The following is a 16,219-nucleotide window of genomic DNA, read 5'->3' as shown; positions in this document are numbered from 1 at the left end:
ATAATTTTATAAACAATCTTTTCCTGAGTGAATTAATTTTCAACGCAAGTTTGACTGTGATTCTATCGGTAAAAACAACTGGAAAATTACTACTGGCTAAAATACTGAGCTCCAAATTTAAAAAAAAATGTAAAAAAAAGATAGCAGAGACCAAGAAACTTCAGGTTTCGAAATAATTCTTTAAATCATCTACAGTTAAACCCGATAGGCATTTGGACATCCAAGGATGAAATAACAGTTAAAAATTCACATTTAAAGGCTCTGCAAACTAGTTCAATATCCTGAGAAACCCAATTACTTTAACTTTCTTAAGGGCTGCTAAAACTTTGTTCTCTGATATCTTCAGACAATAATCTACTTGAATATTTTCAATTGATCCTACCAACCTAGTTCCACTTATCAATGATAATTCCAACTATGACAGATTTAAGAGAGTTTTAATTTTCTGATTATTCCTGTATTTTTCCAACAGACTCTCTGAACTTCCCTCTCTGGGTATGCAAAGTGTAACACCTATGGAGTCTCATGTGTCTGTAGAATCACTGAATCACCTGTCCCTTACTCTGCAAAGTTAATTTGTACTACTACAACATCTATCATTGTCACCTCAAATTCGCCAAGGGAAATCAGTCTTGGATTTAGGCAGAGGCAGATTTATGAATTTCTTCCTACTCCTTTCTCCTCCCTCTCAGCAGAAATTATCTCTGTTTTCTGGTCTGCATCCACCCACCAGAGCAGGAGTCTCGGGTATCACCATGGAAGTCTCCTCCAAACAGACACAGAAATACTGTCCCTTGTGAAAGCTGTGGCTGACTTGCTTATGGAGTTCATGATGAAGTGGGAGTGTTAATTTCTTATTTGTTCCCCCCATTAAACTTATTTCCAGCAGCCAGCACTAAACTACAGCTGGACACTTCTTATTCCGTGCCTCTCCCATTAGAATTCTATAACATCAATACAGTAGCTTGTATTTACTGTATGTAAAGCAATCTCTTTGTAGACTTCTCTCAGAGACATAGCTGTATGAGTCATCAGGATTTGGAACAAGAACACAGTTATGATGTAAACCAGTATTTCACATCTGCCATAAAATAATCCTGCTAAAAAGAAAACTTCCAGTACCTTATGCAGATTTAGATACCCAAAATCCCACTAGTGCTTCATGCTTAGGAATAAATAGGACCCATTTTGCACAACTGACAGCACTCATTAGAAATCAAAAATATTCCTTTTCAATATGGTATTGATCAAAGCATAACTGTTTACTAACCAGTCTGTTTATGAAACACACTTATGTGCTCTTTAAAATTAGCCTAGATTTCTTTCCTTTAGTCCTTCTAAGAGATGCTCAGTTCTGCTTTCTCAGTTCTGCTATTTCTGAGGAACATCAACCAAGAGAGCATGCAGGTATAGGATTAGGAACTGGCATTAAACATGCAAATATGGAAGTGAGGGTAGGCACACTCATCATTCCTCAATACATGCAGTGTCATGGTGCCACTGGCACTACAACCTGTTCTGAAACACTCCCACCAGCCTTTCAGGTGCACCATTGCCACTTGCACACCCAGCAACTCTTGAGGAAGAAAAAGTTTTCTATGACCCTTTCTTGTCACTCTCAAGAAGAAACTACCCTGCTCATTAGGGAAACACAGATGGACAATCCCACACAGCCACTTTGAGATGAGGCAGGGCAGAATGCAGTGATGTGACATGCTCTCCCAAAGAGCATGAAATCCTCCAAGATCTCTTTCCTAATTAGTAAAAGTACCATAAGAGCAAACGTTATTATATAAACTCTTTCAGTATTACTTTAAAGACGCTTTTATTTCTTCAGAAGTTTCTCCTGCTTCCAATGTAGTATTCAAATACATAAACTATTCCCAGGAAGGCCTCTACAGAATTATCAAGTAACAGTGGGTCTGATTGATTTTCAAATGCATTTAGAACATTACTGTAACCATGGTATTATACAATTAACTTGGTATTTACTTTTTCAGCTCTTTTGCAGTTGCACATTAACACTTCGTGCAAAGTGTCAGCTAATACAAACCTCAAGATCAGCCACCTGAGGTTTTATTCAAGACAGACATTTTCATGGGCTTCCACTTCTAATCTAAGTCATATCAAAAGGAATCAAAACACAAAGCCAGAGGAAAATTCGAGCTAAATAAAGACAATGAGTTTTTAATAAAGTATGTATGAAGCATCAGTATCGCAGCTGCCTAATAAATCTTCTACATTTTACTTTACAGAAAATCCTGATAGCTTTTCATCTTAATACAGAACTGCAAATTATTTGTTATTACAGATGTTAATAGCTCCTGTTTTTCTAGTTTTTTTTAAAACATCAGATTCTGAAGTGTTAGAATAACTAAGATTGACATGAATGGCAAAACCTGGTCCTATTTTCAGCTTAAACAATGTAACTTCCAAAGACTGAGACAATAAAATTTATTTTCCCCACTAAGATGGTGGAATCCCTGTTTAACATTATCTGGAGAAACTCAAGAATTAAGTGCTCAGGTCCCACTGGAGGCTTCATGTCATTAGATTGGTTGAATGGTTCCAACATCTGTGTCATGGTTCTTTCCCTGACTACATTCATAGAATTTCTGTAAGTGTATCTTGTCGTGACGTTTTCAAACTAGGCTTCAAATTTGTCAGACAACCTGCTCTTCCAGTAGAGGGGAATTACAAAAGAGGCATATTGGATAAATTTCCTGAGTGTCTTTTCCTCAATTTAAAAAGATCAAAAATAAAAAAGGCCACGTACAAAAACCATACAGAAAACCAAATCCAACTGGTTTCCAAGCACACACCAACCTGCAACAAAATGGCAGTTTTATGCTGGCTTTTCATCAGGTTGTTGATGGATTCAAAGAGTCTCCTCATTGATTCTTCAAATTCTGTTTGTTCTTTGCCTTCATATAATCTGTTGAGAGATGCATTAGGTTATCCTTTCAGAATCAGAAAGTTTCATCCTCCCAGATGTAACAGATTTAACACTAAATACCTATTTCAGAAGCTGATCCAATATTATGTACATAGCTATTTCCCCAATGGGTTATAACTGCTATTCACTGTATGGTGTAGAAATTCTTCAGTTTGAACACTACATAACCACTTTCAATTGTTTTAAAAGCCTCTGAAGCATGACATCTTCCAGACTGGAACTTATATAAGTCATTTTACTTTCAAAGTAACTTATATGCAAAAAAAAAATTGGGTTTTTTTTCCCCACTACAACTGAGCTACTCTAGGATATTTTTCACAAATTATGACAATTTCTGTCTTCTGCTGCTATTGCCACTTTTTCCAAGAGCTATTTTTACTGGCCCCATTAACCAGTCTTCTTTTTGAAAAAAAGTCTCTATTTGACACTTAAAAGTTTAAAAGTGCATTTAAATTGAGCTCACTCCATTACTTCTCCATTCCCTGTCCAAAAGTTTTAATCCCTCAGATTAAATTCCTCAGATTAAATCCCTCAGATTTAAATCCCTCAGATTCTGTATTGTTCATACTGGCTCTTAGTGCTAAACACTGCCTACGTAGAGAGTAAAAACACTGGTGACATGTGAAACTAGCTATGTGATACAGCTATCAAAAGTTAAAGAAAAACAAGCTAAGAAAAAAGCCAAGATGACAAGAGAGTCCTGAAATGTGAGTAGAATAATATGAGCTAAGTGCTGCCTTTTCTGCTCTATCAGAAGAGAAAAATCTGTTTTTAAAGTTATGTATTGCAGTGTCATTTGCTTTTCTTTTCAACTTGAAATATAAGACTGCCTACAATAATAACAATAATTGCCCAATCAATGTATAGTTTCAGACCTCTAGTTAAGTAGGAGTAGATACGTGTAGAAAATCACCTGAATATGCAACACATTGCAATAACCTACTTTGTGACAGATTGTCCAACTTTTAGCTGTGAGATAACATGAGAGATTAAAATGAGGACCACAGTTCTCCAAGCAAACCCCTTCTGCCTTATGACCTTCATCCAGACAAGAAATTTTCCATAATCCTCTACACAATGCTTCCTTTCCCAAAACTCTAATGTCCCCTTCTGCCGTGTCACCTATGATAAAAATATAAAATATAAAGCTATATTCTGCTCTCCTGAGCATCATCTCCTTCCTTATACAGCTTTACACCTTGTTTTCCTGTATCCATCTATAAATGGTAGGTTCCTAGAGACAATAATATTTCTAAGGTACTATCTATAGCAGCAAATACCTTCTGAATCTACTCCTACTTCAACCAAAACTTCATAATTCAGCAAGTAAACTTAATTTTACAAAACTATAAATCCACATGGATCTTTTTTTTTAATGGACTGTAGAATAACAGAGAAAAATGGTATTAGAGTTCTCACTGAGCAAAAGACAGCTAGAACAGAACACTTTCCTGTTCTGGTGAATGCCAGCCACAAACACAACACCCAACAACTCGCTCACCCTACAGGCCTGAGTCTGCCACTGCCTGGCCTCTGCCCCTGCGTTCCTTCAGCCACAGAGCAAAAGGATGTCAGAACAAGCTGTATGGGAAACCAGCTCAGGATAAATGGAGAAAGGTGAAGCAGAAAAGAATTGAGGGAATGGGTGTCTGGTATATGGAGAGAGTACAGTTATCAGTGTGTCATTTTTCTCCTTCCACTTTTCATTTACTTCATTCTCCCATCCTCCTTTCCCCCTAAACCTGAACTTCACTTGTAAATACACCTCCTCTGTTTGCCTGAGCTACGCACATCCTGTCCATGGAGTCTTCCCTATAAATTCCTCAACAGGAGACCCAAACCCCTAAATTCAGGGTGACCATGGTTACTGAAATGACACTGCTCCGTGCACAGTCTGAGGGGCTGAACACCGTGTTCTCAAGGACAAGTCTCCAGCCTCCAGCCATCTGTTGAGACGTTTGGCCATCCACTGGTCTTAGGCCAAGCCACCTGACACAAAGAATAATCATGCTTTGAGACCTGCTGCTATTGCTAAATACATCTCTGGAACTTACACTGAGAATCAGAAAGCAGATTTTTGAATATTTCCTCTCCAAAAAATATGTCAACAATATCTGTATTTTAGAGAAGTTGCCAGTTTTTATGTTTTATTTGTAAAAATAAAAACCATTTCTATTTTAGAATCAACTTTTTCTACTTCTCAGGTCTCTTTCTATGTCTGACAGGTAATTAAATTGCAATATCTGAGTACTTACTGTGAAAATAATGTCCTTGATCTAACAATGAACTTGAAAACATATTCCAGTGCTTTCAGAGTTCTTAGGATAGGTTCACATTGCTCTCCTCGGCTGGAAATATCCAAATAAGTCTTCAGAACACTCATTAATTTCCTGAAGTTAAAAAAAAATTTTTTTAAACAATTTGGTTTTATTATTATTTTTTAAATTAACTTCTTTAACTTGTTTGGCAACTCTAAATATATGTTCATGCTTAGTCGAGCACATACAACAAAACAGGCTGCATGTACTTCTGCATTTATGTTGCACAAATTCTGTCAGTACAAACAAATGAGGAGCAAATTCGTAGCTGCAAAAGCAAGAGAGCAACCTGCAATCCCAAAAGAGCAGCATGACTTTTCACAGTCCTGGAGGCACCTTTACAGAAGTTTGTAATACACATGCACAAGGTAACACGAAATATTACTTCTGCCTACCTGCACTGAGCAGTGATTAAACACCACCACACTCTAATTAACTGCATGTAAATATTACAGTATTCCAGTACACAGCAATATCTGCTTAAATTATTTATTTTATTAAACACTTCCTTACTCTGGATCTGAGAGCAAATTTTTGCTAAACACACAGCCTGCTAGAACAGTGCAGAAGTTCACCTAAAATTAGGTCCCTTAATTTATAGTTATAGAATCATCTTAAATGATTAAACCAATACTAATAATGCAATCTTGATCTTAATGCAGCCATACTAAGATAAGGGTGGTTGGGTTTTTTTCCTAAATCACAACAGAAATGGAGATCTACTGTCCCCTGCCCTAAATAAACAAAGCCAACAACCAACTTCCTGAGTAACTAATACACATCCCCAGCCTAACTCACATTTCAGGACAAAAATGCTGTGCTTTCAGCCTCTGAGCCTTCTGGGCACTACAACCATTGTGTGTTTCCATTTACTCCTTTTTATAGCTTCACTGAGTTGGAACAAAATTTACCCAAATTGTATGTAGGGGGGGGAGTGCACATTAAGCCCTCTCAGAGCTCTCTAAAAGCCAGGAGAAAGGATGACTAAACAGGAACTGAATAAATAGGTAACAGTTTGGCCAACCAACCATGACATAACATGGTTATAATATGTCTGGGACACAGTAGCTCCTTCCTAGTTAGGAATTAGGCCACACACACTTGTTTATTTCACAAATAATTCTGGAAACAGAGTAAATCTTCCATGAAGAAGATTCTTGCATTGAATCAATAATGCCAAGAAAACACATGATGGGGGGAACAACCATAAACATTATTATTTTGCCTCTACCATATAGATTAAGTCATCAGAAACTCCCAACCAGGTAAGTCTTAGAAATATTTTATGCAAATAAGACTGTCCTGAGAGGTCCTGTACCCTTCCTTCTCTTCTTTCACAGTAATATAAAGCATTAAATTACATGTGCTTATTACTTATGGAGTGAGGGAGGGTTGAAGAAGAGCACATTCTTTGTGCTTGAGTTTTCTGAGCCCACTAATGCTCATTTCAACTTTACTGGGGTGTCAGAAAGGGCTGGTTTTGCACTGCTGCCTTTCAACTCCAGGAAACTCATGTTCTAGTGCATGATTTTTGTGACATTTTCTGTTGAGTTAGAACTAAGGCAAATTCAGCACAGGCACTAGAAGATATCCTCAACTATTTCAAACCTTCAGCTCAGGTCTTCCACATACTATTCATATTCCAAATTAAAGTTCTGCTTCAATCTGCCACTCCATTAAGCTGCCAGAACAAGATATCAGGTGGATTAAAAACCCACATCTATCCTGTTATAGCACATCCAGAGATCAGCACCAGCTGAAGATGCTACCTTCCTTCATAATTCAGTCATTTTATCCTACCATCATCTGCAAAAACCTATTCTAAATAAAGTAGGAATCCAGCATTAAATTTGGTGTATAACATGTCCTCATGGTTTTTACTCTCTTCTATGAGTCCATGTCTTCCCATCTGAGCATTATGTGGAAGCTCCAGAAGTTGAAAACAAATAAAAAAATAAACCACTACAAGTCCATCCACCTGCCCACTGGCATGACCATGTAACAAATACTAAAACTCCATTTACAGCAGAACACGTAACAAATACCAAAATTCCAGTTCACTGCACTGAACCCCTCCTGACCCAACATCAGACTGAAATGCATATGAAGACTTGACAGTTCCCAAACAATTATTTTCCCCTTGAGTTTGCTTGATGTGGAAAAAAAAGTGGAAACCTATGTAAATGGGTTAAGGACATCCTCAAGCCCTCCCTCACTTGAGGCATTTCAGCTTAAGGCCAGGGATATGAAGGGAGAGGCTTTACAGCAAAGCATCTTTTGATAAATTTAACAGGATACATCTGAAGTGCTCAGACACAGCAAAATCCAGGCAACAGAAAACAAATGCCAAAGCATCATTTAACCCCAAATCATTTGCTATTGGTTCATTAATTCCATTTATAACCAAATATGTCTCAGAGGCAGATAAGCAAACAGCAGCATCAAAACAACAGCCACCACTAATTACATCAGAAAAGTCACAAGCAGGATTTACTTTCCTTTATGTGATGGTGAAGGTTTAGGAAAAAAGATGAAGAAGAGAAAACAAACTTACTTGTATGCCAAGGTTGCACTAAAGTGCTGTTGGATATATGCTTCCAAAACAGTGTTAAAGTGCTGAAACTTACGGTCTGCAATGAGCCCTATGATATAGATCTAAACAGACAGGGACACAATTAGCCAGAGTCACATTTCAAATTTAAATATTAACTTTCTAAAAATATTTCTGGTAATTTACTATTTAGGTTTTTAAAGAAATTTAATTTTCAGTCAATGAGTAATATCCCTCTGTTCTATAGAGACTTTAAGATTAATTCTCTGAAATTAACAACTTCATAGTTTGTTCAAAATTCTAAAGTTCTTTACTTTGACAAATAAAATCATTGGTGCTGATTCTTACCAGTGCATCAAAGACAAGAATGTCATACTCATTACTGTGGGAATGTTCCATCATGATGTTAAACAGGGCATCCAATGTATCCTGGAGAAACTATAGAACAACACAAAAGGACAAATTGATAACCAATTCAACTTGAAAACCTCACATGAATGTTTTCTGATAACAGACTTGGTTTCCCTCAAGTTAGAATTTCACTACCTTTACTGAAGCATCACTTAAATTCAGAAAACATTTCCAAGGATTTAGGCTCTAGCTGCTTTAATTTTAAGAACCTACATCCTCAGACACATGAGCAATCAATAATACATGCTTAGCTCAGAGTTACGGAAAATATAAAAATATTGTATAAAATACGAAACTTGTTAAAACTGCATTCCTTAGTGACACAGATTAGTAGTTGCTATTTTCACATATACATGATGATTAAAACACTCTTCCTATTTCTGTGGTCTAATTCAAATTCTGCTCTAAATCAAAGAAAAGTACCTCAGTGACTTGGGACACAAATCTTTGGTTAAAAAAACCCACTCCTCCTACTTTTTTTTTTTTTTTTTTAATATTCATTCCTTCTCTCCAGAGACAACTAGTTTGCGTTTGAAGACACAAAGGTAATAAATAGGGTCTGCCATTTTCCAAAGTAGTAACAATTTTTTATTCACATTATACTCATTAATAAAGAGCTTAGTTGGGTACATAACACTTCTTGGATTTAATATCAACATGTAAATTAATATTAAGAACTGCAAAGAAAGCAGTAGGAATTGTTTGTTCTACTTCAGATAGACAAAAGGAAACAGGTAAATAGAGATTGTGGAAAATATTTTATCTTTACTATCTTCATCTCCTAGTAATAATCTTGCAAATCCCCCAGCCCAACAAGAGGCAATACCAGAGATATTTGAGATCAAAAAGTAGAAGGAGAGCTGGCCAGCACTGTGAAGAATCCTGTCCAGGTGTTTGTTTTCTTGCTCTCTCTAATGAAGAGCTTTGCTCATGTCCTTTGCAAACTAACAAAGGCATTACTAGAATAACTATTACTAGAATAACTATTTAAAGATTTACCTTCACTACTTCCTCTCCATCCACAATCTTCAGCTTTTCCAGGTTCTCCTGAAGCAGCTCTGGCTTCATGCGCCACTTCAAGAGACCCAGCAAGCCCACTAATAGGAAATTAACGGACAGACATTAAAATTTCAAATGTGTTTATCAATCTGTGCAAATGTCTTCTTTCTAAAACTCCCACCTGTTTAGAAGATACATACCATTCTGAGTTAACTTTGTAGAACAAACAAGAGTTGAAATGTAAAATGCATCTCGAGAGCTGACTGAAAGCCCCCCAACAATACTTGAGCTCCTGACTAAGGTTGCTCCTTTGTTTTCTGTGGGCTGACGGACAGAAGGCAACATCAAGTAAGCACCAGCATCCTCCATTTTTTTACTGTCCCCCTGAAAAACAACACACCATTCATTACCCATTTCACAGCACCACATTTAAAATTGAACTTATTTTGTGCTTTCTAGAGAAGTAAACATAACTAAGGTGTAGGAAGGGACTATGAGGGGTGACACCACTGGCAGAGCAAGAGCCAATCTCTCATTAAAATGCCAAGAGGTGTGGAACACAGCAGACTACTGAGCATCACCTTGAAGACTGTACACAGGATATAGACAACATGATTAGAATGTCTGCACACAACTTAAAATCAGAAAACAGGACTAAGGAAAGAAGAGCAGCACTATTTTGGTATCCCCTTCATAACTTTGTATGTGGACCTTGAACATAAAAGATCAGGGCATGGTAAGGTTATGTTTTAAATAACACAGTATGCCGCAGCAGCTAAATGACATAAACGTGCTTTTCAGTAGAATGAACAGTACAAAACCAGAGAGCCAACAGATATTTTTCCCTCCTCTCTTTCATCAGCTTGTGTGCCACAATCCCACAGATTTTCTGGGTCTCACCTTAGGATTCCCCAGACAGGAAAATAGTTTTAGACAAAGGCAATAAAAATCATGCTACTCACTGTTTAGAGAACATGGGTTTTTTTAACAAAACTACTCCAGAAAATTTCCCTGATGAGTTTGAGCTGCCACTTAAAGCTGCAACACTGTCAGATATGACTCAATTGCAGACCTTTAATCTACAAATGTGCATGAACAAAGAGCTTCAAAACCATATTTTAGCAAGACATTTTAAAGTTTTGCAGTTTTATCTGGTTTGGTGACTGCAGATGTGCAGTTTCTACTTCCTATCAAACAAGAGATAAGGTTAAAAGCTGACTATAAGAGACCTAGACGGACAAGAGGCAAAACCCTAATGCAGCACAACAGAAAACAGTACTAACATCCATGACTGTATGAGGCTTGCCAAATAATTACTTCCTAAATTTCTGGAAGCAAAAGCAGCTCTTGACTTCCTCTTTTTGGGACAAGTCAGACAGACAATGGGAAAAAGACGTGAAATTTTGTTCCAACAGTCTCTCAAAAAGATCCAGACGGTTTAAACTTAGCAGTTTTCAAATTACTTATTTTGAGAGGCCAGATGTATGACTGCTTTAAACACTTACAGCTTACAATTACTGTTTTTAATACTAGAATAGGCAAGCATATGTCAGAGAATCTGTCTGTTTCTCACAACCATAAACTAGGTCAACTCCATTTAGCATTTCTCATCCATGCTGTCACTTCAGGAGAAAATTACTGAGCTGAAGCAGAAATGAATTACGTGGAATTTCATAGCCAACATTAACCACACAGTCCACAATTTTCCTTCTAGTCTCAATATTTATAAATGATAGTTTCAATGAAGAGAAGATAAATAACTATATGCTGCCATTAATCTCTTTTGGCTTGCCTAAGCAACTTGATTTAGTTGCATGCATCTCACTTGGCATTAATGTTACAGCAAATTTGTTTACTGAGAAGAGTGATGAGAAATAACTTAAGTTCCCTTTATACTGGAAGTGATTTCTGGTTCTTAGTTCCTGCTAGACACCATTCTCCAAGAGGGGAAATAAAACAAAAGTCTTGAAACGTCTGTTCCCTGCTTCCTTCACAAAGATGTTACCTGTGTCCAGCCAGGCCTGTAGCTAAAGCTATTCTTCACACCCAAAACCAAAATGCTGAAACTTTGACTTTTGTACCTGAGGAACTACACAGCAGTTTAAAACAACCATTTCCCTAAGACTGCATTCCCAGATTATTCATGTGACAAAGATTCCAAATGGATCAAACACTTCCCCACCTCCAGCAAGAGGAACGGTACCCACCCAGATATAGAGCTGCAGCATAATTTTCTCTATACTACAGAAGGCCAAAAGCACAAATATCGGTAAAAAGAGCAATCATCTCTCACTGTGCTTAGATAACATCTTTATGTCATTAAAATGCAGAGCAACGTTTACTGACAATGGAACAGGTTACAACTTTTCATTCTGTTCCAATGAAAAACACCGTATTATCTTTGATAGGATAATAAAATCCATCTCGCACTAAGTAAATATACAATGCAGTCAAAGGCAACAGTGGGAGAAAAGTTGTCTGGTGAGAGGAAGGGAGGAAGGGAGGAAGGGAGGAAGGGAGGAAGGGAGGAAGGGAGGAAGGGAGACTGAGCCCATACCTTTAGGACAAACAAATCATGGATGCCATCTTGGAGAGTTGTTCCATCCTCCTTCATTAGCCTTATGTAAGCCATTGCAAAATTCTTTTCTCCCTTATCTTTAGCTGCAAAGCAAAAGATTTTGAGTTGACTACCCATCAACAAATTAAAATTCACTAAAGTAAAAATTCCCTACTTACACTCCTGAGTCGACCTGTGCCTGAACGTGAAGCGCAGATGAATCCTCTGCATGTCTTCAATGGGGACTGCTACCTTTTGTAAAATCAGAACACAGTGAGGAGAGTTAGGGGGGGTGGTTTCACATGTAATGAGCTCCTATTTTAGAATAAATAAGCCCCACTTCTGCTGTTTCCATAGTGCCTTTCACAGGCCATTTAAAACTGTTGAGCCTGATCACAGTAGCAGAAGTGGTGGCCGATAAGCAATGATCTGTTGGATTTTGCTGAAAGTCTTGCACCAGCAAAGAAATGAAGCACAAAACCCAGTGAGTTAGTACACACAGTTGCTTGTAGGCTAGAAAATAAGCACAGTGCAGTCCTACTGCTCACCCTGTTAACCACAGAGAATTAAACATCACCTCTGCACTCTGCAACTTCCACATTTTGGATACAGAAATTGACAACCAATTTATTAAATGTCAGGTGAAAAGGGTATGATAATTCCAGCAAAATAAATTGTCTATATTTTTGTGATTAAATTTAGTGCAAAGCCTTGAGGAAAATCACAGGAACTTGCAAGTGCATTATTCTTAAAGCAGCATACTTCAGGTCAAAGATGCAACAGAAAAGGCCAGCTGTGTAAAGGAAAGAACAAATGTTCATATTATCAAGTTTATAGTTCTAAAAATTTAAGGACTTGCACACCTTTGTGTCCATTCACAACTTCCCTTTACAAATCTTACTTCACAATGCCTTAATATTAACTATGTTTTTCAACAGGAGTAACTGTTAGGGATCCTGTACACAAGTCTGAACTACAGAATAATTTAAAAATGAACTAGTACAATAAGCAATAAAGAGAACGGGGCAATGTTTTCAAAACAACAAATAAGCTTCTGTTTGAAATCACACTTCCATTCCCTCCCTGTCCTGCAGCATCACAGATAACACACCCTTAAGTAATAATTGAAAGCTTGTCATACGAGGCTATTTTATCTTTAAAAAAACCATGCAAGTTTGATACTGCTTTATAAGATCTGTTCCTGGCAGCTTCTGGGCATTTTCCAATCATAGACATTAAAGCTTGATTAGGTAATTATTAGTGTGTCTCTAAAGAGATGCAAGACAGTTTTTTCTTTTTGAAATCAAAAGAGGGGGTGGATGTTTTCATTTGGGTTTTGGTTTGGTCCTGTTTGTTTGTTTTTTAATTGAAGCTCCTCATCTCCATTGTTTCAGCACAATAGAACAAATGCAGTATTTCACTTTTGATGAGCCCTGTTAGGACATAAGGTTATCTAAGATGATCTCATTTGCTTTGCTGAACAAAATCTACACATCATTTTCTAGGCCAAATTTCAAGCCTCAGAGATCATGTATCTCTGATAACTGATGTATGACTAAGACTTCATCCTTCAGCTGCAGTCAGGAACAAGATGTTTTTTGGAAGAAGCTGATGCTGTGCAACCTTTCTGTGTGAGGCATTTAGAAGTGAAAAAAGCAAGTGGGAAGTATCCACACCATACCTTCAATGTCTCGATCCAACGCGGTTGTTTGACCTGATAGTAAACAACTGATCTGTACTCGCTCACGGGTTTGTCCCCCGCTCCCAGGCAGATGGCATTCTTACAAAAGGAGGGAAGAAACAGTGCTTAGTGCCTCGTTGATTTGGGTAAAGTTTTGAGCAATTTTGAGTAAATTAACTTGAGAAAAACCAAATCACCACAGAGCCTCCCCTCAGAGTCCCGACCTGGGAATTCCACTCCGGCTGTGGGACAATGGCTTCCCCTCATGGGCTCCGCTTCCCGGCCTCACAGCGGGTTTGAATTTGTATATGGTATCATTCAGAATTAAAAATAATGACAGCACCAAGAGAGGGGAAGCACTAGTGTGAAGATACTGCATTTTCCAAGCCTCTGAACACAATGAAAATAAACATTTACCATAATCTATGGGTAGGGCCAGTGTAATTGCGTTTTACAGGGGCCACACAACGGGCTCTAAGAGATGTGTGAGGAACATACAATAGACTCGATTTCTCCATCTGATGAATTTAAGTAACCAACACGTCATCTCAATTAGTAGAAGAAAAACAAAAGAAAAAAAAAAAACTAGCTTCATTATTCTTTTTATTTCTCTATTTACTTTTCAATACTTTCTTCCAGCAGAGTCTCAGAAGTGCTAGGCCGCACACCTAGCAACTTCCAAACTGGACATTGTAGAGGCACCAACAATAAACAGTTAGAATTTCCAGTTCTTTAAAGATTATCAGAACCAGGACAGAGCCAAGTGAGAGATTTGATCAACTTCAAAACTTGTCTTTTCATAGGAATTCAGTTTTCTTAGTGAGTCTGTGAAGACTTGGCCTGCATCCATCTGGTCTGGCTGACTGCAGCTGAGTTGTACATGCAGAGTAAAAGCTACTTCTGGACAGGGAGGCACCAAGATCTCTGATACCTCTCAGACACGAAACTAAAGTCCCTGAAGGAAGCAAACATTAAATCCTCTACTGAAGGCACAGATTCAATTAATCCAATCTAGGCTATAGTAACTGCTGCAAAGTTGCAATAATCCTGCTGAAAATCCAGTGAATCTTAAAAGTCTCCTTCAAGCACCAGGATGCCCTGTGACCAGAAGGGTGTGATGATGATACCTGAAAATGATTTGTACAGTCTGGTCAGAGGGATTTAACTGCAGAAAGCAATGTCTCATCTGCCTGAGAAGAGATTTTTCAAGGTTTATGCACCTACTTGTTTGCCACCTCTGTGACATTCACTTGGAACAGAAGTCCTGTTCCTTGTAACAGTAGATCAAGGGCTAGTTCTGCAACTGGAACTGGTTTGATATCTAAACAGAACCAACCAGTTTCCTGCATAGGGAACATATACCTGTTATGAGAAACATTAATATAAATTCATGGGTTTGAACATCTGTTGTTTTGGGGTTTTTTTAAAGGCTGAAAGGAAAAACCAGTGACTTTTGTTATTATTTGCATTCAACAATATTTCAATTAACTCCCCAAAATTGTTGCTTAAATATGTCTAAGCCATATTACCCACAGAGACCAGGTGTGATATTTCAGCTCAAAGACAACATGACAAATTCACTTTCTCCTCGTATTTGCAGAAATTACGTGTCTGCAGAACTGAGCACACATAATATTGGAATGCAAGATTTAATGCATGGTAATATATTTATTTCCCTAAGGAATACTTTTGTTTGTATGTATTTTAAGTATCTTAACTGTGATTAGACAGAATACAGAATAGAGTTAACTTCTGTGCATGAAAGTCATGGTCAGGTGCTGTCATAGTTAATGTTTTGTAATCAGGGCTACAGTTTGTTGTGTGGACCTTAAATGTTTTGTGGGATTAGAATTTTCTTTACTCAAGCTTTAAAGTTACATTTTAGGTCAAGCAGTTAGTCACAGTTCATAAACAAGTCATGAACCACAGTGATTCACTCCATCTTTTTTTTTATCTCAAGAAGTGTCTTTATGATTTCACCCTTACGATCTCAACACTATAAAGCTCAGAAAATGACAGGTCAAAAATCTCCCTGAATACCAAACTGGTGATAAAACCCTAAGGAAAAGACAAAAGATCCTCAAAATGGGAATAGACAAGCAAAAAGACCTGTAAATATTTATGTTGCATATGTAATTGTTGTCACTAATTTCATTATTTGCCATGTACTTTTTTCAAGGCACAATGACACATTTCTGGCACAAATCAAGGGTTTGTTATGTAGCAGAAATGGTACTTCCAACATTTCAGTGTACAAATTGCATTCCTCTGGGAATTTCCTCAAGAAAAACCCTAGAGTAAGAATGCAGTAATTGTCAGGATCAGCATTTGTTCCTTGGCACAGCTAAAATAGGTCATTCAATGCTATTCCTCATTACATTTTTATGCAAGACTTTTATAGGGCTTTAACAGACAGATCACTTTAAAAATCATAAAAATTATTTGTCACAAGATGTCACAGGATGACACAAGTAAGAGAACTGTGAGTTTTTGGATAGTGGTATTTTATAAAATGTTTAAGTTAACCCTTGCATCAAAAATGCAGCTCATGTGTCAACGCCCCTCATGCAGAAAAAAAGAAAACTTACAGGCAACATTGTTCCTTCTTCATCACAGACACACATTATCACTTCCACATTTCTCTGAGTTGTTTTATTGTATTTATCAAAATCTCCATACAGCAATGTAATATATATGTCATTTCTTATATCTCCTAAAAGAGAAATTGGAAGGTTAAAAATCAGTT

At 37.4% G+C, this 16,219-nt stretch overlaps 1 protein-coding gene across 1 annotated transcript in view; it reads right to left on the bottom strand.

Moving 5' to 3' along the window:
• DOCK2 (dedicator of cytokinesis 2) overlaps positions 1 to 16,219 on the bottom strand; it is a gene marked incomplete at its 5' end in the record, with an annotated part of 155,472 nt that overhangs the window by 117,322 nt on the left and 21,931 nt on the right. Inside the window, 10 exons of the mRNA XM_082291263.1 lie at positions 2,827 to 2,935; positions 5,212 to 5,346; positions 7,829 to 7,929; positions 8,174 to 8,263; positions 9,236 to 9,333; positions 9,436 to 9,619; positions 11,793 to 11,896; positions 11,972 to 12,044; positions 13,474 to 13,572; positions 16,062 to 16,186. Of these exons, the coding sequence (XP_082147389.1) occupies positions 2,827 to 2,935; positions 5,212 to 5,346; positions 7,829 to 7,929; positions 8,174 to 8,263; positions 9,236 to 9,333; positions 9,436 to 9,619; positions 11,793 to 11,896; positions 11,972 to 12,044; positions 13,474 to 13,572; positions 16,062 to 16,186 (1,118 nt within the window). The remainder of the gene's footprint in view (positions 1 to 2,826; positions 2,936 to 5,211; positions 5,347 to 7,828; positions 7,930 to 8,173; positions 8,264 to 9,235; positions 9,334 to 9,435; positions 9,620 to 11,792; positions 11,897 to 11,971; positions 12,045 to 13,473; positions 13,573 to 16,061; positions 16,187 to 16,219) is intronic.

The sequence above is a fragment of the Coloeus monedula genome (assembly GCF_965178545.1).
Source record: "Coloeus monedula genome assembly, chromosome: 15".
Classification (NCBI taxonomy): domain Eukaryota; kingdom Metazoa; phylum Chordata; class Aves; order Passeriformes; family Corvidae; genus Coloeus; species Coloeus monedula.
This window is presented reverse-complemented; position numbering and strand designations above follow the sequence as displayed.